The sequence below is a fragment of the Colletes gigas genome, unplaced genomic scaffold (genome assembly GCF_013123115.1).
Source record: "Colletes gigas isolate AHSC1104 unplaced genomic scaffold, ASM1312311v1 Colletes_gigas_Sc00003, whole genome shotgun sequence".
Taxonomy (NCBI): Eukaryota; Metazoa; Arthropoda; class Insecta; order Hymenoptera; family Colletidae; genus Colletes; species Colletes gigas.
In genome coordinates, this window is record NW_025106632.1 from 5,142,119 (window position 1) to 5,167,013 (window position 24,895).

Genomic DNA, 24,895 nt, shown 5'->3' on the forward strand with positions numbered 1-24,895 from the left:
GACCACGCGTACGAGTCGTGCTCGAATCCGTGCACCGCGAGACTCGCTTCAATCATTTCCTTCGAACGTTAACCTCGAGACATCACTGGATGTGTTTCCAGTTGCAACAGCGTCATCAACTTCAACAGCAGATTTTACGGCAACAGTATCAGGCGCAGGAACGACACCTGGCCGAACTGCACGAGCAACAGATGCATCAGCTGAAGGTAAGCTGCGCGTCGACGACCATTCACGCAACTGAGCATATCTGCCCCCCACCCCCATACTCAAGCGTTAACCAAAACTGTTAAGGAGGGAGGGTCAGGAATGTCTCGCACAGATTTCGATAACAGCGAAGGGATAGAAGGTCTGCGTGTTGTGTACAATATTAATCAACAATAACCATAAATTTTGGATAAAAATGAAATCAACATACGGAGAATTCTGGTCACATGGTGTGAATAAATAATCAGAGTAGGGGACTGGTTCAGCTGTTAATTGATTCTACAGTTAATCACGAAGTATATTTTACGATAATTGCTAACGATTAAAATTGGAATAAAAATTATTTTATTTTTATTTCTTTAACGCGGTTGATTTCAAGAATTTCGACGAGGTTGCAAAAATAAGTACTACGACAAATTGTTGATCAATTAATATCGAATTGTCTGAAAACGAAACCGTTGATCCCGTAGAAAATTTCACGAATTTGGTCTGGTATTGTGTTTAGAAAGCGTTTCGAAGCACATTAGTATTTTGGAGACATTACGATTCATTTTATAAGATGCACTTATCTAAGTCGAGACATTCCACATTTTTCGTCGACCGTGGGGACAGAAATACGTAATTTCGCGTCAAAAGGGTTTGTGCGGTCCCTGATTAAAAAACGAAGTTCTTCGCGGTTCTTTATGCACGAAAGATTGTACATCGCTGTTGCAAGGAGAACACCCTCGAACACGGAACGACCGCGACGCTCGTCTTCCAACCGTCCCGAGCGAGAGTCCAACGGAATATTCCTTTCACTCGTTAACGCGATCGGCGCACGACCCGCGCGAATGAGAACGGACACGGCCGTTGGAAAGAATAGACGGTTCTTGTTACGAACGGGCGAGGGGGACGCGGAGAGCTGGAAGGGGGGTCCGTTCTGCAGCGTTCCCCCTCCCCCCTCCCGCGCATCGTCGCGCATGGCCGATCTTATTAATTACTTTCTCGACCGACGAATACAACAGAAGGGAAATACTGCTGTTCATCCAAATCTGAATGACCCTCGTCCAGACTTTGGCGTTTTGGGAAACTTTCGAATTACATTGTTTAAAAATTTAATTTTCCGAGTTACTTAATAAATTACTTACTTTAGCAGCGCGGTTTATCCGACGGTTAGGTTGTCTTATTAACAAGGTCGTAAATAACGTTCACTTTCTGAGAGCGTGGGCGGTTAAACATAAAATTTGAATAACGACCGAACCAAGTGCTTTTCCTGTACAGATCGGTCTGGGAGTTTATTATTACGTCTTGTGATTTCTACGTTTAGAAAACATATACTATTCTTAGATCGTATTCTAGAAGTGAATTATTCTCGTGTACTTGGAATTGGAAATAAAGTGTTTCGTATATTTTCGGTGAGAATAAGAAAGAAGATACCTACGTAAATTCTCTGTAGTTTTTCATACATACATAGAGGGTGTTCTAGAGGCCAAAATAGGACGAAGATAATTCTTACCACAGGCGAGGTGCACGAGTAGACCTTACATTCAGTGTATTTTTTCGACCCATTTTTCTGGGGGCTCTAGAGCTCTATTAATACGCATTGTTTGAACTTTTGATCATTAAAATTCTCCAATCCGTTCAGAAGTTCTGATTTTTTAAACACACGTATGAAATTTCGGGGGAACATTTCTAGCCACCCGATATACTTTCGGAAAAGAATTTTTTTCTCGAATATGCGTAGGATTTCGAGGGTATGTCTTTTCACCAAAAATGATTGTAATTGACCCCCGCAACCGAAAATAATTTTTCCAGAACGATTAAAAATTTTTGAATTTTGTCGAAAAATTTCACACCTTCTCGAATTTTTTTCTCGAAAGTCAGTAGGATTTCGAGGATACGTATAATGACCAAAACTGATTATAATTGACTCCCGCAACCGAAAATAATTTTTCCAAAACGATTTGAAATTTTTTCCCCAGTCGAAAAATTTCACACCTTCTCGAATTTTTTTCTCGAAAGTGCGTAGGATTTCGGAGGTATGTCTTTTCACCAAAAATGTTTGTAATTGACCCCTGTAACCGAAAATAATTTTTCCAGAACGATTTAAAATTTTTGAATTTAATTGTTAATAACTTTTAAACAAAGACTCCATCAACAAATTGGTATTCTTGCTTTTCGCCTTATTTTTGCCTCTAGAATCCCCCGTTAAAATTTTTCCCAGTGGTGGCCGAACACCCTGTATAATTCGTTTTTCGTGAATTTATTCGTTATTCGAAATAACTTCCCGCGTGTCCGTGTATCGAACAGTAGAACGCGCAAAACGGCGACTCTAATATTAATATTAACCAGTTTGACTACTGGTCGGTGCAGTTTGTATACAGTACGAACCCCATTGACTTACTTATCCGTGTTATTTTTGTTCTTAGTGTACGGCTCAAAAATTTTTTTTATCATGGATGACGCGGGTTCAGAAGGTCCATCAAGGTGATAACATTACATCTTTTGTGCGGCTTTTTCTGTGTAAGTTGTCAAGGTAACCTTCAATTTGTACATGTACAACCCTGTAGTTCTTTTTTGCCTATCATTTAGCAGCCATTGTGATGAAATCGACAGGGTATAAACGACATGACCTTCAAAATGACCTTTGAGCACGGAGAATTCATGTTGGGCGAAACGTAACGTTCCGAACGGATTGCCAGCCGAGTTTCCGCAGCGTAAATGTAATGCACTTACTCTGGGAAAGCTACCATGGAAGATGTAATGAACATTGTTTCTCGTAACGTTCAATTCTCTCGTTGATAACTACCGTTAATAAACTGCACAGATCAGCGGAGAAAGTTTCATCACAAATTCTATCCCCCTCTCTTAAATCCCATCGATTCTACTTCAAACGATGGTACCGATGTGTGTTTTGAGTATGGTAGCAGTACTTCCGGTTGCGATTAAGTAACTACGTATGTATAGCTGTTTTTTGTATAATTTTTAAACTAATCTGTTAGAAAATTACACGATCTTTAGTACCACGCTTCCTTACCAACTAAACACAACTTAAATTTCAAAACCAATAACACCGTGACGAAAAAAATATATATATAAATAATCCGTTTATAATTATATTTGTTCGATTCGTTAAAATTGGTCGTTGTCGCGGGAGGGAGGGGCGAACGATTCGGCGCGAGATGCGATTAAAAAAGAAATAAATAGAAAACTCCATCGATTTGGTTTTCTGTCGCAGCTATGGGAGCAGCAAAAGCAACTGGAGGAGCAGAGGAGGGAAAAGGAGAGGCTCGAGGCTCTTAGGAAGAAGGACAAACACGATCACAGCGCGATTGCATCGACGGAGGTCAAGCAACGGCTTCAGGTACTTGGATGTCGCGGGGGGGGGGTCGGTCAACGGAGAGAAATACGGGAACGGATATTTATTTTTCAAAATACAGTAATTCCCCCTTTCCAGCGACAACTTTTTACCCCGGATTCGAGTCACAAAATCAACAATCGTAAATACATTTGTCGTTGCAACGTCGTGAGATTATTTCTAACAAATCGATGAAGATTTCCCGATGAGAATGAGGTCAAACACGACAATATTGCTGATAGTTATTGTTAATTATCTAATAGAAATATATTGCAAAATATCGTTAAAGTTATATCGCTAAAAGAACTTAGTTTGCGCGCGCACAGTCAGTAACGCACGTGCCCGGTTTCTGCGCTACCAAGAACTGCGTAGACTGTAGACTTTTTCCCCACTGTTAGCGCCACTGTGGCGGCCACGCGAAACACCGAATACAGAGCTTTCTTTTCTTACTTTGACAAGTATAACATTTGTTATTTTACATTTGCGTTCGGTGCAAAGAATGTCACACGAAAACGGAAATTACTGTATCGCGTGGTGGTTCGCGACAAGGGTGGCGATCGAGGTGGATGGAACGCGAGAGTTAGGTTAGGTTGGTGAAAAATGTCGCGCCCGAGTACTCGCTGAGAGAAGTACCTTGCACGGTTTCAGAGCTTCCTGGTGAACAAGAAGCAAAGGGAGGCCGCTGCCGCGGCGAATGGTGCCGTACCTGGTACAGCCGGATACAGGAGCTGGTGAGATTTTCTTGAGATCGACGGATCTCGCGCGCCGGGTTCATCCGTCCTACGTGTTCGATTTTCTCATCGAGTATATACTCCGCGTCGTGTTTCGTGTCAGTGGTTCTTAACTTTTTCTTTCTGCGGACCCCTCACGACACTCTGACTTGAAGTTCGTGTCACCCTTTCTTGAAACGATATTTAGAAACATTAATTAAATCAGCGTTTTCGAACCATTAAATTTTCTGAAAAAGTGCACTATCAACACGTTGACTGCTAACCCAAAATAGTAATACTTTTTATAGGATTGAAATTTGATTCCAGACAATTATAAACCACATAACCTAACATTATACTTGGTACTTATTTTAGCAAGCTCAAATTTATTTCCTTCAACATCTCAGCTTGAGAATTCATTTTTTGTTTAGTTCCACAGTGAAAAGATTTATTTATTATCGTGTTATAGCTAGAAAGGATGAAATTAATATTTTCGTTAATTTTACTCGAGGACAATTTAGACTTGTCGGGGTTCGTGGACCATAGATTAAGAACCACTGCTCTGTGTTTCGGTTTTATAAACTTCGATAATTGGTAATTAATTCATCATCTGTAACGAAACGAAAAACGTATTTTAACTGTGTTTTGTATCCGATTCGGTATAATTCGGACCTTAGAAGCGTCTAAATAGTTTCTACTTTGAAAACATTTATAAAGCTGAAATTTATTTCGGCTCTGATTTCATTATCCAATATCGCGAATCGTATTTTATTTAATTTGGTATCAAAATAAATAAGTTCTCGAACCAGAAGAAACAGTTTCGGTTCCGGAACTGAACGTGTAGCATCTCTGCTCAAAAGTATACCTTGCCCAACGAGACGAGACAGCAGACGGATAGCCGTGTCTTTATTCGTCGTTTGGGCGTTTGCTCTTGCTCGCCGTCCCGTCTCGTTGGACGAAGTGCAGTATACTCGAGCGCTTGAGTGCGCCGAGAGTCTGCGCGACGCGATACGGACTGAACAAGAAGCGTGGAATTTGTTGTTGACTAGGTTGCAACCGCAAACGGAATCGGGGGGTACCGCGAACGCTTCGCATCCCTACCGGATGCCGCAGATGCTTCAGGAAAAGTTCGCCGAAGACTTCCCTCTTCGAAAAACAGGTACATATACGCTCGAACGTGCACATACGTGTCGTACGAAATATATCCCGTGGTGTCGAGTGAAACGCATACTTGGTGAAAGGTAGTCTCTCTCTCTCTCTCTCTCTTTCTCTTTCTTTCTCTCTCGCTCTCTCTCTTTCTTTCTTTCTCGTTCTCTCTATGTGTGCCTATGTACGGTAGAATGCCTACTAAAGCATGGTTTTTTGCGATCCAATGATCTTGCCTGTCGAATATTCCGTCCCTCGTCCAATGAGAATTTTACCGTGCCGCACAGCCAGCAAAAACTTGATTGATCCTCTCAGAAACTCCTTTAAACCGAGCCTGCAGGCGCTCGGAAGTTCTCCAGATGGCGCCACGGTGGACCAGAATTCGTTCGTTCGCGCGCCATGTTTGTTCCGACCGATTCGACACATTGACCGTTGCTTTTAATTTACGTATTATGTATACGAATAGATTAATTAATTATAAAGATTAAAAATTATTTTACGAATTAATTCTGGCCCTCCGTGGCACGCCGAACGTTTCCGTTTTCGAGAAAATGATAAGTTTTATCGTCACGCTCGCATATCCGTGCTTCTCCGTCTCTAACATCGTTTCCACCTCTTCTCTCCTATTGCTCTTTGCTTTCCTAGCATCCATCCATAAATGTCCAAGTAAATATCTCCCCAATGGTTGGAGTTACAAAAAAGTTAAATGAGAGAAATCTTTTTTTTTTTGTAACTTGACCATTTATGAAATATTTACTTGAACGTTTATGGACATCCTGTACATTGCCTCTTCTGTGATGACGCGAAAGCTGCCTTCATTGAGAATAAACTACGTGCGTCATCTTTACTACAATTGAAGTACTACTACATTTCAGACGTCGTATTAGCGTGCACTTATTACAATTTTAGCGTCAGGACTACTCTCCAATTTTATTTTTGCTCGATTAGATTATGGAATGGTTGGTGTCTTAACCTAACCTCATCTAAATTTATTTTAGCTTTCAAAAGATTGTTATGATGTCTAGCTGTCCATTGGACGAAAGCTAATTTGTATTCGTTATTAGCATTACGAAGGATATGTGAGAAATAATAATAGTACATCAGCAGTCGTTTACGCGACGAATGGTGGTTTGTCTCAAAGATGGCTGACTCCGCATCGCCACAGAATCTTTCTATACTTTACGCCTAGTATCGTATAGAGTAGCAGTATTTATTCGTTATTAGCAGTATTTCTCGATCCTTTTAAAGTAAAATCCAGTATTTGTTGATGGAGTTAAAAGTTATTAACAATTAAATTCAAAAATTTCAAATCGTTCTGGAAAAATTATTTTCGGTTGCGGGGGTCAATTACAATCATTTTTGGTCATTATACATATCCCCGAAATCCTACCCACTTTCTAGAAAAAAATTCGAGATGCCCAAATTTTTCGACGGAAAAAAAAAATTTCAAATCGTTCTGGAAAAATTATTTTCGGTTGCGGGGGTCAATTACAATCATTTTTGGTCATTACACATATCCCCGAAATCCTACCCACTTTCTTGAAAAAAATTCGAGATGCCCAAATTTTTCGACGGAAAAAAAAAATTTCAAATCGTTTTGGAAAAATTATTTTCGGTTGCGGGGGTCAATTACAATCATTTTTGGTCATTACCCATATCCCCGAAATCTTGCGCATTTTCGAGAAAAAAATTCAGTACCGACGGAACTCTAAACGTTAATAACTTTTTAAAGCTTCCATCAACAAATTATTATTCTTGATTTTTGTCTTATTTTGGCCTCTAGAATCTCTGATTAAAAGTTTTCCCAGGGGTGGCCGGACACCCTGTATATATTTCTGTAAACTATTAAAACCGAAAAAAAACATAAATGTTCATGGGTTCATGGGTACATTTCTTATAATATCAAATATTTTCGTTAAAAGTGATAAGTCGCAAAGAATTGTCCGCCACTTGTGTCACACTTCGATAGGGTTGAGAAACACTGGCGTAAAGGACATGTGTCGAACGGTTAGTTTCCCTCTTCTTTCTTGTCGAAGGCGTAAATGGGATGGAACGAGATCGAGTCAGAGATGCTGGAAGTGAGCGGGAAACGGTGCAAGATAGACGAATCACTGTCGTTTTGTCTCGTCCTGTCTTTCGTATGCGCGACCAGCGTGCGCAATGGGCGCGAGACACTAACGTAAAGTGGACACGATTCCAAGCTTGCGAGCTTTCTTAGCCCTCTACTTTAGCCCTCTCGATGGCACGTAAATTCAAAATCGTGTCCCCTCTACATTGGTACGTCTTGTACCGTTCATTGTCCACTTTCGATATCTCTGGCTCGTTCGTAATTCATCTGTCGCTTTCATAGGGCAAAAGTGAGAATTGTTTGGGCGAGTACCGTGTTCCCAGCGTACAAGGGACAGTCTTAACGAATAAATACTGTCCAGCGAGTATCAGTGCTCCCCCCGATTCCTGCTTCTCCCTCCTCGCCCCCGTAACCGTTTCCGCGATCGCTACCACCGTTTTACTATCCGGCCCGTTACGACGACGACCAACAACTAACCCTGGCTAAAATTGGCCAGCCTCGGAGCCGAACCTGCTGAAGGTGCGACTAAAGCAACGCGTGGAGAGGAACATGGCCGCCTCGAGAAACTCCCCACTGATGGCGCGGCGGAAGGATCGGCTGCTGTCGCACCTCAAGCGGAAGTCACTGCTAGCAAGTACGTCCTACGATCGAGCTTAATCGAGATACGTTCGATTGTCGATTATACATCGACACATATTCCTTGCGTGAGCATTAGCAGACGGTTCTTTGCACCCGTGTTTTCGATTAATCGATCGTTGATTTTTGCCTTTTTTTGCCAGTGTCCAGTAACAGCATGACGACAAACAGAAAAAAAAAAAACGAAAAAAACGAAAAACGTTATCGATTAACATTTCTCGAACGAGAGTATTCGACGAAGTGCGTCGCGTCCCGCGGCGTTTCACGAAGTGTCGCGTCGCGATTTTATTATTTGTTATTAAGCGTTGTACGGGTTACGTAAACGCAAGAGGCGCGGATACACAGAGACAAAATAAGTAACGAGAATTACGTAAGCGCGCGAGAGACGAGGTGTTGCGGCTCGAATCAGAGATGGGATCACGTTCGAACGGTTTCGTAATTGAAATACGGTAGAATCTCGATAACTGGCTGCGCTAGGGGTTCTGGGAGCAGGCCTTTCTAAGAACCGGCCGGTTCGCGGGAGCACGCCACACTGCAATGCGTGACAGACGAAGATAACAGGCCTAACGCGCGTGAGTTATGGCGTGCAAGAACACGGCCCGTTCTCACCAGCCGGTTAACCAAATTCTACCGTACAGAATGTGACAAAATTATACGCCACAACCGTCACACAGGTTCCACGACCCTGGATACTCTTATTTATTTTAAAGATGATTCTAACAAAGGGAAAAGAATGCTAGCTTCGAGATTCGTTGATCCCTTTCATTTTATTCAAAAGCTGTAAATGAAATCTAACCTCTATTAAAGTGTAGGTTTGACCAACAAGGAGCGTGCAAGTCGGGTCCGCTGATTTAGTCGAAGTACTCATCTAGATCTAGTTAAACTGTTTACGAAAATGTTAACATTTATGGTTAAAGCTTTAAAGCTTTCCAAATATGGTAATCGTATATCTAAAAAAACTATCGAGTGTTTGTCGATACGGTGCTACATTTTCGTGAATAGGATGATCAAATCTACAAGATTTCAACTAGATCGGTGGCCCAAAGGAATTTGCTTGCATTCTGCTTGTAAGATTTATCATCGATGCTCTCCGGGAGTAGCGACATCTGTGTTCCATCGAGCGAATCGAAACGAGAGGGGTGGGGAACATTCGCGAAACGGCGCACGCGACGCATCCTAGCGAGCCCGGAATTCGAGATGGGAGAGCGAAAAACAATGGGAACTCTCTCACCCTTGTCGAAATTCGATCTCGATCGCGGCGCGTTACAGGCACGGTTGCGCGACGCTCACCGACCCGCTTGCTGATCGAACCTTTTCCAGATTCAAGCAGCAACCCGGAATCTGGGCCTAATTCACCGCCAACCGTGAACAACTCTCAAGCGAGCCCCACGGCGGGAAGCAACGCGGCGGCAATCCAAGAAGTGAGTACAGAGCGAAATACAGATACTTTACCAGGTGTACCACTTGCAAGCAATAAAACCAAACGAGGGGTGATACCTTATGAAAAAATAAGTAAAAAAGAAAGACTAACACTTTTTTATACGTGGCTCCGTTTTTGTGAAAATCGAGTTGGAAAATTGTGGCGTATTGGAAAAGGTAGAGTTATGGGACGTGTGATTCGAATGAAACGACAGTAATTACTGGTAGAATGTACTTTTTATTAAATGATACGTAAAAGGTATATCTAAGAGGTCAGTTCTGTTCTCTAAGAGATCTGTTACAAGACTGTGACTCCAAACATATACAATCGTCACTGGAGATGATTTTTGTAACAACATGAGACGGTTAGGAAATCCAACATGGTGTCACCTCCCGTACTTGCCGCTAGAGGGCTACGCTCTTGTCTTTCACACAAGCGCTTGACTGACCTATCCTCCTCGACCGACTATATGCTGTCATGTAATAAGACAGGGCCTGCTGAAAAGTCTCACTTGATGAGTCCCACTAGCAGGCCCCACGACAAAATCCCCTCTACTTTCTTTTTCTACCTTCCTACAATCTTTCTCATTTCCTCTACTTGCAGAAGCCAGCTGCCACAAAATTTATCACGTCCCTGTGCACTAGACGTAGTTTTTAATTATTTAAATATTATTACACTAATACTAATGTCCCCCGTTCTTTCGCAGGAGACCGAGAACGCGGCGTATGGCGGCCTCCTGACCAGCGGCAGCCAGCAGGGCAGCCTTTCGGACCTACCATTGTTCAGTTCGCCCTCTATGCCGAACATCTCTCTGGGTAGACCTCACGTACCGTCCGGAACTACCACGGTGAGTCTCACAACCGGGCACAGACTACGCAAGACACCTTAAATCATGGATCCAATCAACTACAATTTATTAGACATAAGAACAAACAGTTTCAAATATTATTATTAATTATTATTTGTTTGACGACAGACCGGCACCAAGTTGGCGACTGTCTCTGAGGCGGAGGTTCGAGCAGCGTTTACGGCACGGCTGGGAATGCCGTTGACGGATCAGATGCTACCCGGTACCTTGCCCTTCTACCCATCGTTGACGGTGATCGAAAGGGAACCACCTACCGCCGGCTACGTTCACAAGCAGATGCAGAATCTGGAGCATCAGTCGGTAACGAACAGACAACACGCAGCCGCGGTCTATTTCAGCGCCGCGGCGGCGTCAGCGTCGGCGTCGGGCTCGGCGTCAGCGTCTGCGTCGCCCATCACGGACACGCAAGTAGCGCACGCGAGGCTGCAAAAGGCTGGTCACCGGCCTTTAGGTAGTATGTTCTCTCTTTCTTGCTGGCAGCCGTTTTTATAGAGCGCGTGCCGCGTGTCGTCGGGCGTACGCGATCGAACGATCCTTCTGGGCATGGATTCCACACGTCGTTGGTAACTTTAGGCAGTTTCGAAAGACGCGAGCTAGCTCGAACGATCGACATGTAGTATACAAACGAAATCTAGGGGGTTATGTTTCGACGATTGAGAAGCACTGATTATTTGCATAATCATTTCTAAGCAAAAAAGCTATGGAGACGTGTGTGTGACATAATCTTGGTAAACTCGTTGGAAAAGGGTAGACCAATTACCCGGGGAGTGTATTATGGCGTCTCTGCTGGGTCACGTAAGTAATGAAACAAAGTGCTATTACTTACGTCCAGCACCGTAAAGACACTAAATATCGTTTGTATGCTATGCTGGTTCGATTACGAGGGCTGTAACCTCGTAAGAAAGAAGGTTTCCTGATAGGATAGAAGTCTGCGCGAACGACCGGCCAAAGGATCGTTTTAGGTGCGCGTCGCCTCCTGGCAAGCATGCGCGTAACATCTTGCTCGTCGACAAAAATCACGCTACAATGGTTCCTCCTCGTTTCCGCAGGTAGGACCCAGTCGGCTCCGTTACCGCTGGGTCACCCGATGCTGCAAGGCGGAGGAATGATAGCCCCGCAGACGCACTACGAAGAGTACCTGGCGGAGAAGCAGTTGCATGATCAACAGCAGGCGCACAATTACCTGAAACAGCAGATTCGTCAGACGGTGTTGACGCGGGTCGGTTCACGGGGCCAGGCGAACCAGTTGGACGAGGCGCCCGAGTCCGAGGAGTCCGAAGTGATAGATCTGACGGGTGGGAAGAAGGATTTGTCGGAGGAGAGCGAAATATCCAAGCAACAACGGGACCGCGAGCAATTCCTACAGCAGCAGAGGGACCTGATGATGAGGCATACCCTGCAGGCCTCGAACGAGTCCACGGCCTATAGCGGGAGCGGCGGCGGCAGCGGGAGCAGGAGTAGCCAACAGTGTGCCAGGCCACTGTCCAGGGCGCTCTCCAGTCCGTTGGTTCACTTAGGTGGGTAAGAAGGCTGTCAGAGCTGTTAGAAGCCCTTACTGCGTGTTACGTATTGGCAATGTGCTCATCGAATGGATAAATGTATAATCGAATTCTACTTGTACAGGTCCTCAGGCCACCGGATCCGCCGCCGCCGATTTATTCTCGCGAGCATCCTCCCACCGACCCACCACTGGCTTGGCCTACGATCCGCTGATGCTGAAGCACGCGTGCGACTGCGGCGAGACGGTACGGGGTCACCCTGAGCACGGCGGCAGGCTACAAAGCGTCTGGGCCCGGCTGTCGGAAACAGGCCTGCTGCAGAGATGCGATCGGATACGGTCGCGCAAAGCGACCCTCGAAGAGATACAAACGTGTCACAGCGAGGCGCACGCGCTACTCTTCGGTGAGTCCTTCCGCGGACTGCGTCGCCAGCTCCCCCCCGTTCCCCCTCTCCCTTTCATCCTTGTCCCGGTGACCCCCTCCAGGTCCGCCTAGAACACTGTCCAACACAGTTTTTTAGTTTTCACGTCACTTTGAAGACCAAGGATGATAGAGTAGAGTTCAATGTGTTGGACAATGTGATACCTCGTGACCTGTTCTCCTTCACGACACTTCTCCCCAAGTCACCTACGGCGCTTCGATTCCCCCCGTTAGCGACAGGGGCAGAGAGTAAAGTGTGCTTCGCGCAGGGACGAATCCGATGAATCGACAAAAGTTGGACGTGTCGAAGCTCTGCCAACTGCCGATCAAGAGTTTCGTTCGACTGCCTTGCGGCGGAGTTGGCGTCGATTCCGACACCACGTGGAACGAACTGAATACCGCGCCGGCCGCCAGAATGGCCGTAGGCTGCGTCGTCGATCTGGCCCTTAAAACCGCCATGGGCGACATTAAGAACGGCTTCGCCGTGGTACGACCGCCGGGACATCACGCCGAAACCAATCAAGCCATGGGTTTCTGCTTCTTCAACTCGATCGCGATCGCTGCGCGGTTGCTCCAGCAAAAGCTCGATGTTCGGAAAATCTTGATTTTGGATTGGGTAAGAGTCCTTTCGCCTCTTCCCCCCGCCTCCTCCTTATGCGCGCGTCGATTCGCTACGGGAACCTCCCTCGAGATAGTCGAGCGACCGGTGTGTATTCGAGAGGTTGTCAGGCGTGTGGATATCGAGGGTGGTTATAGGCAACGTTCGCGCGGATGAGCCCTTTGGATAGCCGATCGTACATGCAAACCAGGGACGTAACGATAACATGCTCCTTATTGCGTCGTAAGGAAGCACGAGATAAGTAGAATAATTGGACCAAGGTACTATGAAACAGTTGCGCGCGCACGATAGTGGTCAGAGCGGTGGGTGGTCAGCGCGATAGTAGCCAGTGCGCGCGCAGCTGTTCGCAGATTGCCGTTCTTCGATCAACAAATTGGTACTCTTGACTTTCGTCGTATTTTGGCCTCTAGAATCTCCCAATCAAAATTTTTCCCCAGAGGTGGCTGGACCTGTATACTACTGCTAGTAAGAGACCAAAAGAATTTACCAGTAAATGTATCAACTTGTGGATAAATATCAGTACAATACCGGGTTGCCCCCACGACGGAACGAATCCCTGTTCACCAGTCGTACAGAGAACCGTAGAAGAATGCGCGCGTCGTTTATTTTCTGTTCGTAGGACGTCCACCATGGGAACGGAACGCAGCAGATGTTTTACGACGATCCGCGAGTGTTGTACCTGTCGATACACAGGCACGACGAAGGTAACTTCTTTCCAGGCACCGGCGGACCGACCGAGTGCGGCGCTGGTGAGGGTCTCGGTTACAACGTGAACGTGGCCTGGTCTGGCGGACTGAACCCGCCGATGGGGGACGCGGAGTACATCGCGGCGTTCCGAACGGTGGTGATGCCGATCGCGAAGGCGTTCGATCCGAGCATCGTGCTAGTCTCGGCGGGATTCGACGCCGCCATTGGTCATCCGCCGCCGCTTGGAGGTTACAAGGTCAGCCCGGCTTGCTTCGGGAAGCTGACGCAACAGCTGCTGGGTCTGGCCGACGGCAAGGTAGTCCTCGCCCTCGAGGGTGGCTACGACTTGGCCGCGATCTGCGATTCCGCCCAAGAATGCGTCCGGGCTCTGCTGGGCGACGAACCCAGCCAGCTGAGGGACGAGGAACTGACCAGGTCACCGTGTCAAAACGCGATCGACACGCTACAGAAGACGATCGCCGTTCAGGTACGATCGCCAGCTTGGCATTTTCTTTCGTTTTTCATCTTAATGAAAATGTTTCTGCGCATGCGTAAGCTGACGTCAGAGCTATCTGTCGTCCGCTACCATAGATGTATCTTTAACACTAGATTTGAGGGCTCTGTTCATGTTGACGATTACCTTAAAATACGATTTTTCTTTTAATTAGAATATGTATTCATGCCATTGCATCAATTATTTGTCATTGTTCGTTTCATAGATGTCGCATTGGCCTTGCGTCAAGCTGAACGCTCACACTGTACCGATGAGCGCGATCGAGGCTGGTCAGAAGGAACGCGACGAATCGGAGACTGTCTCCGCGATGGCCTCTCTTTCGATGCAGCAACCTACCAACTTAACGTAAGTCACTTTCTTTTCGAAGATCCCGTACGCGTGACTTAAAGTCACGTGCCTCCAATGACGCGCATTAACCCAGACCTAACCCAGACCTAAACTAGACCTAAACCAGACCTAACCCAAACCTAACCCAGACCCGACTGTGAAAGGTGCTCACAATACGACCAATAAATTTTCTTTGTTACAAGATATTTACCGTTTTATTAACACTTTAATGGCCGCACGTATCACGCAAAGATCGTTGTTTGTCACTGCTGATATTATAGACCAAAGTGAGATACATGAAGATGCTAGGAATTATAAATGTAACCTCAACCAATGTAATAAATTGAATGTACGACCAGACCTAACCCAAACGTAACTGATGTAGTAGATCACGCACACGTGACAGTGGCCAAAGTCTGCCAGCTCGCAAACTCACGTATACGTGACAGCGGCCATCAAAGTGTTAACCTAGAACTGAATGTCAAATCAAAAAAGATGTATTGGCTCCCTCTGTGCACGGTGGCCTTAAACATTTATGAGGATCATTCTCTCTGAACATTTCAACTAATTTTTCAGAACTACCCCAGAACATTCCCGTGAAGTTTCCGAGGAGCCCATGGAACAAGACGACGCCAAATGAAACCGTAGATGGCTGCGTTGCGGTACGCGCGATCGTCTTTGGAAATTGTCGCGAAACAACCGTCGTTGTATTCGCGACGCGTCGTAGGAGCGGCAGGGCGAGACGTGGAGCCACGCTGCGTCGCGCGACAACGTGTGCAGTCTACTCTGTTCCGATGTTGCATCCGTTCGCACCAGCGTCGTCGAGCCATTTCGCGCGCTTCTGTCGCCGTGACGTATGGTGTTGCATCCGCGGCGCACGGTGGCGCTGTTGTTGAGCCGACCACGCGAGAAGAGCCGAACCTAGCCGAGCCACCGATTTATACACACAGTTTCTTCGTCCACATGATACGTTTGCGCGCAACAGCACCTTCGAACCACTTCTTCTCGTACACGCGAGCAAATTTGTACTGTTTCGAGTAATCTCTCATAGTACATTCCATGGAACCGTGTTGTTGGACGTGAACGAAATCCGCTCTAACAAAGTTTTTATTACGTAAAAAGCAAATCTATCTTTCCATTCAACTTGGAGTTTTTATGGAACAAAGTTTTATTTGTCTGATATTATAAGATAATATCCGTTTTAACGCATGTGTGTGTTTTTTTAACATTTTAACTGCCAATGGTCACTGGTGACCGGCACTTTGCACACGCAACGTACGTGTTTCGATATTGTTTACGATAAAAGGATAATTTAAATGCCAGTAGTTCACGGTTAACATTCCGATCCCTTCCACTCAGCGTCACCACCCCAACGAAAGCTGATTTGAATTCTTTTTCTTGAAGAAGAAAGAGCAAAATGAATGATCATACGATACGAAAATTTGTTATTTATTTTTCCTTTTAAAATTGATGTGTTTGTAACTTTTACTGTTGCATCGTTCCATGGAACGTACTATACTCACAGCTACACGAATTGCTTCTGATGACTGACCATCTCTCACGTTCGAGTCGCGCAAACCGACATTACCGGATAGAAATTTCGAAGAAACTCGCTATAGGAAAAAAAAAAGTTGTACCTGTTTGTGAATCGTCGGTCGTCCTGCGAAACGCCGAACGTCGGGATCAGATGTTCGAAACGATTTTTGCGTCAGAGGGTCACCTAAATTTGCGGCGTGTCCTGCGACTCGAGTAACACGAACGTTCGAATGCCTTCGAATGTCTTTATCGCGCGAATCGAAAGGAAACGTACGGTTTCGTGCCGGTATAATTATACAATCACTTGAAAACATTCGCCAAGGGTTTCCTTACTCGATGAAAAAATTGTGCATCCGTTCAGAAGAGGTTGTCGATTTTATTTCAAACAATTTTTGACTGTAGCGTGAAGATTCACGTAGTCGTGAAATTTTGAAAAGATCGAGGCGAGGAACAGTCGCGGGAGAAAACTGTTCGCGAACTCGACGAAAAGCGGAAAGACAAAAAAAAGCGTTTCGCGTGTCTCGTTGTCGCGAGACCACAGCGATTGATTTTTCTTCGGGCGGCATAGCGACGTTTGGTTGTTTTATCGCGAACAAAGGCTGGTGTGATTTTTGTGATATTTTGTAAAAAAAAAAAAAAAAAAAGAAAAGATGAAATTTAACGAGCTACTGTTAAATAAAAGTATAAGTGCACGCGAGAATGTGTGTACGCGTGTGTGTACGTGTGCATGAGTGTACGAGTGTGTGTGTGCGCGAGAGAGAGAGAGAGAGAGAAAAAATATAATTGAAATACGAGCATTTATTTTTGTGTCGTGCATTTTACGAGAACACGGGAGTCACGTAAACGAATCGATCGATCGGCAAATGATTTCCGCAGTTTCGTACGTTGCGTATAACGTATATGCATATACGCGGACGTGTGCGCATATACGGGCATCGAGTACAAGGAACATATGTGTGCATCGTATGTTTGTGTGTTCGCAAGGAATCTCAAGTGTTCGTCCCGTATTTTTACCAAAAAATTATGGAAATATCTAGCACGAAACAATTCTTTGGTCGATTCGTGTCGTAAACTCGGAGACCCCCGATATATTCCCCGATCCGTGTACTATGCAACGATGACTCGATGGCTAGGCGCGCTGATTGGCCGTGGCTTAACACTTTGACTGCCACGTCACCCATATATGGCTGACAAGACCTTCCCACTATGGAATTAAAACAATTTATTCTGAAATTGAAATTGAAATGTTAAATAAATTTATATAGGACGAAAATAAGTACCGAAGACAAATTTTAAGTTATGCAGTTTACTGTTGCTTAAAATCCAAGTTTTGGTCTCGTTAAAAATTGTACGGTTTTGATGTGGCAGTCAACGTGTTAATAGCGACGCTCTCACATGCATTGTCATTATTGGCTGAGTCGCTCACGAATAGGGACAGAGTAGGATAGGACAAGACTTGAGAGGCATTGGCGTAACCGTACGCTCAAAATACTAACCATCGATAGAACAAAAGTGTATTTCTCGTGGTTATGGAGACCCTACTACTATGTTGCGTGACGTCAAAGCGGGCCTCTATGGTGGGAATATGGAGGAGCGTAGACCTTCTCTCTTTGCTCTTCGACAGTTTAGTTTGTGGGTGTCTAGCCAAAAAGTCATCTCTGGATAGTATATTCTTCATTGGAACCAGGTTTGCCGGGTGGAGAAGTGGCGTTACCATCCCCTCTTTGATCCTCCACTCGCCCTCCGTCACCCAACACTGCCCGACACCGAGTGAGAGGGAAAGTGTCACCCCCTAGCGTCGCCTTGAGCATTGAACGGAGTCCACGCGGTGAAGAGCAGGACAAACGGTGGAGACCGTCGGACATGAGAAGTGGGGGGGGGAGTAGACCGAGGTATTCTATACTATAGATTCTCTATAGTATAGAGTTTGTACGGTAACCTTGGCGACGACTCGAAACTGCATTCTTCTCTCGTTCCTTCCGTTCAATGTACAGTAGTTCCTCGATATTATTCGGATACTCAAACTACGTGACGTGAAAAATATCTCTAATTTTATTGACCACGTGATAGGCGAAAATGAGAACCATCGAGTGTAAATGAGATAGTTAAAATCTGGTCATAGACTGGTTCCATTCGACCGAGAAAATTCTAGGATTTGTGGTGGGGATGATTCCGTTAATATTGTCGAGGACTACTGTATATGCACCTCTCTCCCCCTCCCCACCCCTTCCGTTCCCTTTTTGGACCAATTGTGCACCGTTCCCTTTACGCTTTCTTCTGTATCTCTCTTTACGCCTTGTCCTCGCTTTTAACTTTTTTTCGCGACCAATCGTCCTCGCGTAATATTTTCCTAAATTCGTTCTCGCGATTCTCTCCATCTCGCTAGCCCTAACCTCCTTTAAATTTTCCTTATCCCTTCGACTCGATTCGATCGAACTATTCGTTACCACTGGTTCTCCGCTCTCGTGCGACGATCGTTTGGAAATTGTTGACAATTTTAAGAGAGTTTTATGCGTTTCGGACAAAGAAACTTGCAACATTCCGGTATCGTTCGTAGGAAATCGATACAAGTTAGATGTAAAACAAAAAAAAAAAAAAAAAAAAATCGTTGACTCGCATCGAAAGCAGAATAATAATAAGAGTAAATAAACAGATAACAAAAAAAAAAAAAGAAGTGAAAATAAGAATCTAAAAGTCGAAGATGAAAAAAAAAAAAAATATTACGATTACGTTATTGCACGTGTACGAGTATGTCCATATTGCGTAAGCTTAAGTGTATTAGTCATACATTTTTTATGTATATAAATGTACCTCGTAAAGTAATTTTAAATAAAAGGTATAGTCATTGTGTTACGCATACGTTAACGACATGTGTGCAGAGAGACCGGGGACACCTTATTTCACTTTCCCATACTATACCAGATCACTCGTACGTGAGCTCGTAGATGTTCGGGGAGTCGACAAAGACAAACTGACACATGCCCTCTTTCTCGATTCCCCGAAGCTGCCCGAAGTAATTTCGGACAGTCTCGTGGGAGTCGAGAGAAAAAGGGTTACATTTGCCTTCTCGCTCTTGAACAACTGAAATCTGACTTCACGTCAACGGTATACAATTTGGAATCTCGATTGCCCAGACATTTTTACTTGCAGACTTATGTAGGTTCATATAAGCAAAGTACCCATAATGACACAATGTATAACGATTATGACTGGCTACTGCCAGCTTCTCCCAGCCTCTGCTGACCACAGCTTATATTCCTGACAACGTATAACGATTACTACTGATTTCTGCCAGTCCCTACTGGTCTCCGCTTGCATCTACTTGCCCCTACTGGTGGCTAACTTGGATTCGCAGGGAATGTCATGAAACTGTTTTACCCAGTTATACCCCTTTTTACCTGAAGTATAAGGTACAAAGTACGAGGTACAAGGTACGATTACATGTACTCTGCCAACTGCTGCTGACCACTCCTGATACTTCTGACAACGTATAACGATTACTACTGGTTACTGCCAGCCTCCGCTGGCCTCTGCTGACCACCGCTTATATTTCTGACAACGTGTACCGGTTACTACTGACTTCTGCCTGCCTCTACTGCCCTCTACTGACCGCTGCTGACCACTCCTGTTACTTCTGACACCGTATAACGATTACGACTGGCTACTGCTAGCCTCTCCCAGCCTCTGCTGGCCTCTGCTGACCACCGTTTATATTTCTGACAACGTATAACGATTACTACTGACTTCTGCCAACCTTCGCTGGCCTCTGCTGACCGCTGCTGACCTTTCCTGGTATTTCTGACAACGTATAACTATTACTACTTGTTATTGCTGGTCTCTGCATGCCTCTGCATCCCTCTGCTGGCCTCTGTTGTCCCCTGCCGACCACTGCTGACCACTGCTGACCTTTATCAACTTCTGACATGATGTATAAGTATTCAAGCCTTGTATAATGTAAATCTATGGCAATAAATGATATAATTTAACAGAATTCTATGTGTTCTCATCATTTTTACCTTTCCTTTCCTCTCCAAATCATTGCCTTAGTTTTAAGAGACCGTTTTCCCGGTTCAAATTGGATTCCCAAAGTGTCCACCTCTCGTACTTGCTGCCAAAATAAAAAATTAACTTTTCAAAAAGTCCTGAAACAGCTGGGAAGTCCTGAAACAGCTGGAAAGCCCTGAAACAGCTGGAAAGTCCTGAAACGGCTGGAAAGTCCTGAAACAACTGGGAAGTCCTGAAACGCCTTGGAATTTTGGAAATCCCGACCCAGCTGGAAAGTCCTGAAACAGCTAGAAAGCCCTGAAACAACTGGAAAGTCCTGAAACAGCTGAAAAGCCCTGAAACAGCTGGGAAGTCCTGGAATTTCTTGGAAACGCCGAAAATTCTTGGAAACCCTGAATTTTTAGCAAAGTTCTGAGTTTCGGGGCTTCCGAGGTGTTTCAGGACTTCCTAGTGGGTTCAGGGAAACCAAGGAGTTCCAGGGAGTCTTATAACTAAGGTAATGATTTGGAGAGGAATAGAAAGGTAAAAAATGATGAGAACACATAGAATTCTTTGTAATTATATCATTTATTGCCATAGATTTACATTATACAATGTTTTAATACATATATATCATGGCAGAAGTTGTTAACAAGGGTCAGCAGTGGTCAGCAGGGGTCAGCAGGGGTCAGCAGGGGACAGCAGAGGCTTGCAGAGGCAAGCAGAGACCAGCAGGGGCAGGCAGTAACACGTAGTAATCATTATACGTTGTCAGAAGCATCAGGGGTGGTCAGCAGTGGCCAGCAGAGGCCAGCAGAGTCCAGCGGAGGCCACCAGTGGCAAGTAGTAGGACGCAGGGGCCAGGAGGGGACAGCAGAGGCATGTAGAGGCAATCAGAGACCAGCAGGGGCAAGCAGTAGCAAATTGTAATCGTCATACGTTGTCAGAAGTATCAGCAGTGGTCAGCAGGGGCCAGCAGAGTCCAGCAAAGGCATGCAGAGGCAATCAGAGGCCAGCAGGAGCAAGCAGTAACACGTAGTAATCGTTATACGTTGTCAGAAGCATCAGGGGTGGTCAGCAATGGCCAGCAGAGGGCGTCAGAGTCCAGCGGAGGCCACCAGTGGCAAGTAGTAGCAAACAGAGACCAGCAGGGGCAAGCAGTAGCAAATTGTAATCGTTATACGTTGTTATAAGTATCAGGAGTGGTCAGCAGCGGTCAGCAGAGGACAGCAGAGGGCAGCAGAGGCAGTCAGAAGTCAGTAGTAATCATTATACGTTGTTAGACATATCAGGAGTGGTCAGCAGCGGGCAGCAGAGGCAGGCAGAAGTCAGTAGTAATAGTGATACGTGGCCAGAAATATAAGCTGTTGTGAGCAGAGGCCAGCAGAGGCTGGGAGATGCTGACAGTAGCCAGTCGTAATCATTATGTGTCGCCAGATATGTATATCAGACGAGATATCTAAAATAGTATACATATGTACGCTCATATCAATTATTTTCTATAATTAAGATGTGATCAGGGGATCTTAAAACGTGTATTTCCGTGAAAAAAGTTTCATAAAATTTTTATTCATTTTGGTGCTTTGCTTATGTGAGCCTACGTAGGCCGGAATGTAAAAATGCCTGGGCAGTCGAGAATCTCGGCTACGAGAATCCAAATCGTATGCCGTTGACGGGCATGCCCTTCTGCTGGTCCCTGGTGACCTTTTTTGACAACTTCTCACACGATACATATGTATTAAAGTTTTGTATAATGTAAATCTATGGCGATAGATGATATAATTTCAAAGAATTATATGTGTTCTCATCATTTTTACCTTTCTTTTCCTCTCCAAATCATTTAATTAGTTATAAGAAACCGTTCTTCCGGTTAAAACTGGAATCCCAAAGTGCTCAGAAAATTAATTAATTCTTCTATTTTATTAATATTATAAAAATGAAAACACTCATTGAAAAATGCTACAGCGTGCACAATATTGGCAAAGAGTGGATTCTCATTTTAATTTATTAAATTTCAATCTTAAAGTATTTTGATTTTGAAAAATTGTATTAATAATATACACATATACGCTCATGTATGTATAGAAAAAGTAAAAAGAAATTTTTTGTTCAATAATTAAAATATGATCAGGAGGTCTTAAAACGTGTATTTCCGTAAAAAAAATTTCACAAAATTTTCTTTTTCATTAAGGTACTTCGCTTATGTGAACCAACATAAGTCTGAAAGTAAAAATGCCTAGGCGATCGAGATTCTAGATCGTACGCTGTTGACGTGAGGTCGGATTTCAGATGTTCAAGAGCGAGAAGGCAACTGTGAGTCTTTCTCTCTCGACTCCCACGAGGCGGTCCGAAATTACTTCGGGCAGCTTCGGGGAATCGAGAAAGAGGGCATGCGTCAGTTTGCCTTTGTCGACTGTCCGGAACTCCACGAGCTCACGTACGCGTGATCTGGCATAGTGTGAGAAAGTGGAACGAGGTGTCCCTGGTGCAACCGGGGCTCCGTCTGGCATCTCTGCATATGCGGTCCGCGACAACGTCCCGTACGACTTCCGGTGAGATCCTCGGGGTTCCCCTTTCGCAGTCTCTGAAACCACGAAAACGCCCCCGCCCGCTGGGCGTGCACCAACCACTCGAACGATCCACCAAACGTTACACGCAATTTCCAGACTGACATACGTTTAATCGAATCTTTGTACAGAAAACAATAGAAATTAACGTAAACTCGTTTCAAATCACCATTATATATACATATACATGTATATATTTATATATATTTTTTTTATTTTTTTTTACGCAAAGTGCTAATACTACTACGATAGGTAACTCGATATTTTCTAAATTTATTTTCTTTTTTCTCGTTTCGTGTTTTCTTCTTTTTTTTTTTCCTTTTAGTATACAGATCTCGACGCGATTATGACTAACGTCGGAAGAATTCATCCCTTCCATTTTATCCGTGGGTCACGATGCGACGATTTTCACGACTTTCTCTTACCGAGGCTCGCTTTCTATTCGTGGCTGTGATTATGAAAGTGGTGCAAATCAAGAAATCGAAAAAGAAATTGGGGATTTTATGTTACACATGTTTATGCTTCGATATTATGGAACGATTCTTTCCAAAAATCCATGTCCATGCGGTGTAAGTCAAAGCTGTCAAATCACACCATCTAACTATACCCATTGCGTCCATTTGACTCTGTATCGAGTCTACATAATGGCGGGGGCAGTATAGGGGAGTATATTCTCCAGTTCTGAGAGAACTGCTAGATCAGTGGTGGGGGTAGTACAGCAATGGCGGGGTATATAAGTTCAGCAGCCTTGGGAAAAATTTAAATGGGGAATTCTAGAGGCTAAAATAAAACGAAAATCAAGAATACTAATTTGTTGATGGAGGCTTCGTTGAAAAGTTATTAACCTTTAAAGTTCCGTCAGTTCTGAATTTTTTTCTCGAAAACGCGCAGGATTTCGGGGATATGTCTAATCACCAAAAATGATTGTAATAGACCCTTGCAACTGAAAATAATTTTTCCAGAACGATTTGAAACTTTTTTTTTTCGTCCAAAATTTTAGGGACCTAATTAAGATTTTCGGCAAAGAATTTTTTTCTCGAAAATGCGTAGGATTTCGGGGATAATTATATTGACCAAAAATGATTGTAATTGACCCCCACAACCGAAAATAATTTTTCCAGAACGATTTGAAATTTTTGAATTTTGTCGAAAAACTTCACAACCTTCTCGAATTTTTTTCTCGAAAGTGGGTAAGATTTCGGGGGTATGTGTGTTCACCATAAATGATTGTAATTGAGCCCCGCAACCGAAAATAATTTTTCCAGAACAATTCGGAATCTTTTAATTTAATTGTTAATAACTTTTTAACGAAGCTTCAGTCAAGAAATTAACATTCTTGAGTTTCGTCTTATTTTGGCGTCTAAAGTCCCCCATTAAAATTTTTCCCATGGTTGACCGAACACCCTGTATACAACTTAGGTTATGACAACTTTCACGACAACGACGTTAGTACGTAGGTTTGGGGCCAGAGAAAATAATTGCAAATCACTTTCATAATCACCGACACCGTTTCTCGGGCAATGTCGATAACATCGATTTCCGCTCGGCAATTACTTTTTACACTTTGTGTATATGTGTACACGCTTGGTGTGCGTATACGTGTACATTCATATGCAGGATGTTTCTTTTACTCAGCATCTTGCAAATATCTTTTGTTATTTCGATATCTGAATGTGCAAGACAAAAAAACACCTTGTATGCGTACGTACGTTTGCATACAGGGTGGTTCTAAAAATTGGGACAAGACGTACTTCCGTTCGTGTGCAAATTTACAGGAAAATTTGAATTATCTTTCGATGACATCGTTTCCTCTTTGCACTGCAAAGTTCCAGCTTTCTGTAAAGGAACCACTGACTTTTTCTGTGTAAATTGATCATTTCCAGTATAAGAGTATGCAGATTATATTAAGAATGGAATACTTCACGAGTTTATAGGTTAGGCTTAATAGTAGCGCCTAACCTCGTCCCTTATTCTACTCTATACGTGTACTTTCTTTTTTTATGACGTAATAAAATCATTATTATCGTGTTTTAATGTTTTTACTGTAGGATTGAAATAAAATAAGAAAAAGTGCATTTGCAGCTTTTTATTACAATCGATGTCAAAGGGTAAAATTAAAAGTGATTTCTCGCTCGTAACTTTAACGTGTAATTAATAAATGTAAAAAAACGATTAAAAACGTTTAGTCCATTATGGTAGAATGTTCAAACACAGAGTAAATTATATAACAAATAAAGCCAACGAATAGCGATTTATTCGCTACGTCTATTAAACAGGACGTTTAAATTTTAATTTGTAACATTGCATTCTACGATGCAAATTCTAACGTTTACTGAATAAGTACCGGACATTT

General features: G+C 44.0%; 1 protein-coding gene across 11 annotated transcripts in view; it reads left to right on the forward strand.

The window, feature by feature from the left end:
- The window catches only part of LOC122404566 (histone deacetylase 4), a 58,686-nt gene extending 39,813 nt beyond the window's left edge, over positions 1-18,873 (forward strand). For 8 of the 11 annotated variants that reach the window (XM_043408628.1, XM_043408631.1, XM_043408629.1 and 5 more), the window contains 14 exons: positions 102-206; positions 3,422-3,547; positions 4,190-4,272; positions 5,301-5,410; positions 7,962-8,099; positions 9,422-9,522; positions 10,228-10,368; positions 10,498-10,843; positions 11,439-11,906; positions 12,013-12,291; positions 12,578-12,924; positions 13,547-14,101; positions 14,334-14,473; positions 15,032-18,873. In XM_043408628.1, the coding sequence (XP_043264563.1) occupies positions 102-206; positions 3,422-3,547; positions 4,190-4,272; positions 5,301-5,410; positions 7,962-8,099; positions 9,422-9,522; positions 10,228-10,368; positions 10,498-10,843; positions 11,439-11,906; positions 12,013-12,291; positions 12,578-12,924; positions 13,547-14,101; positions 14,334-14,473; positions 15,032-15,095 (3,003 nt within the window). In that variant the 3' untranslated portion in view covers positions 15,096-18,873. The remainder of the gene's footprint in view (positions 1-101; positions 207-3,421; positions 3,548-4,189; positions 4,273-5,300; positions 5,411-7,961; positions 8,100-9,421; positions 9,523-10,227; positions 10,369-10,497; positions 10,844-11,438; positions 11,907-12,012; positions 12,292-12,577; positions 12,925-13,546; positions 14,102-14,333; positions 14,474-15,031) is intronic. The other 3 variants (XM_043408630.1, XM_043408632.1, XM_043408638.1) reach the window with 3 other exon arrangements.
- The last annotated feature ends 6,022 nt before the right edge of the window (positions 18,874-24,895 follow it).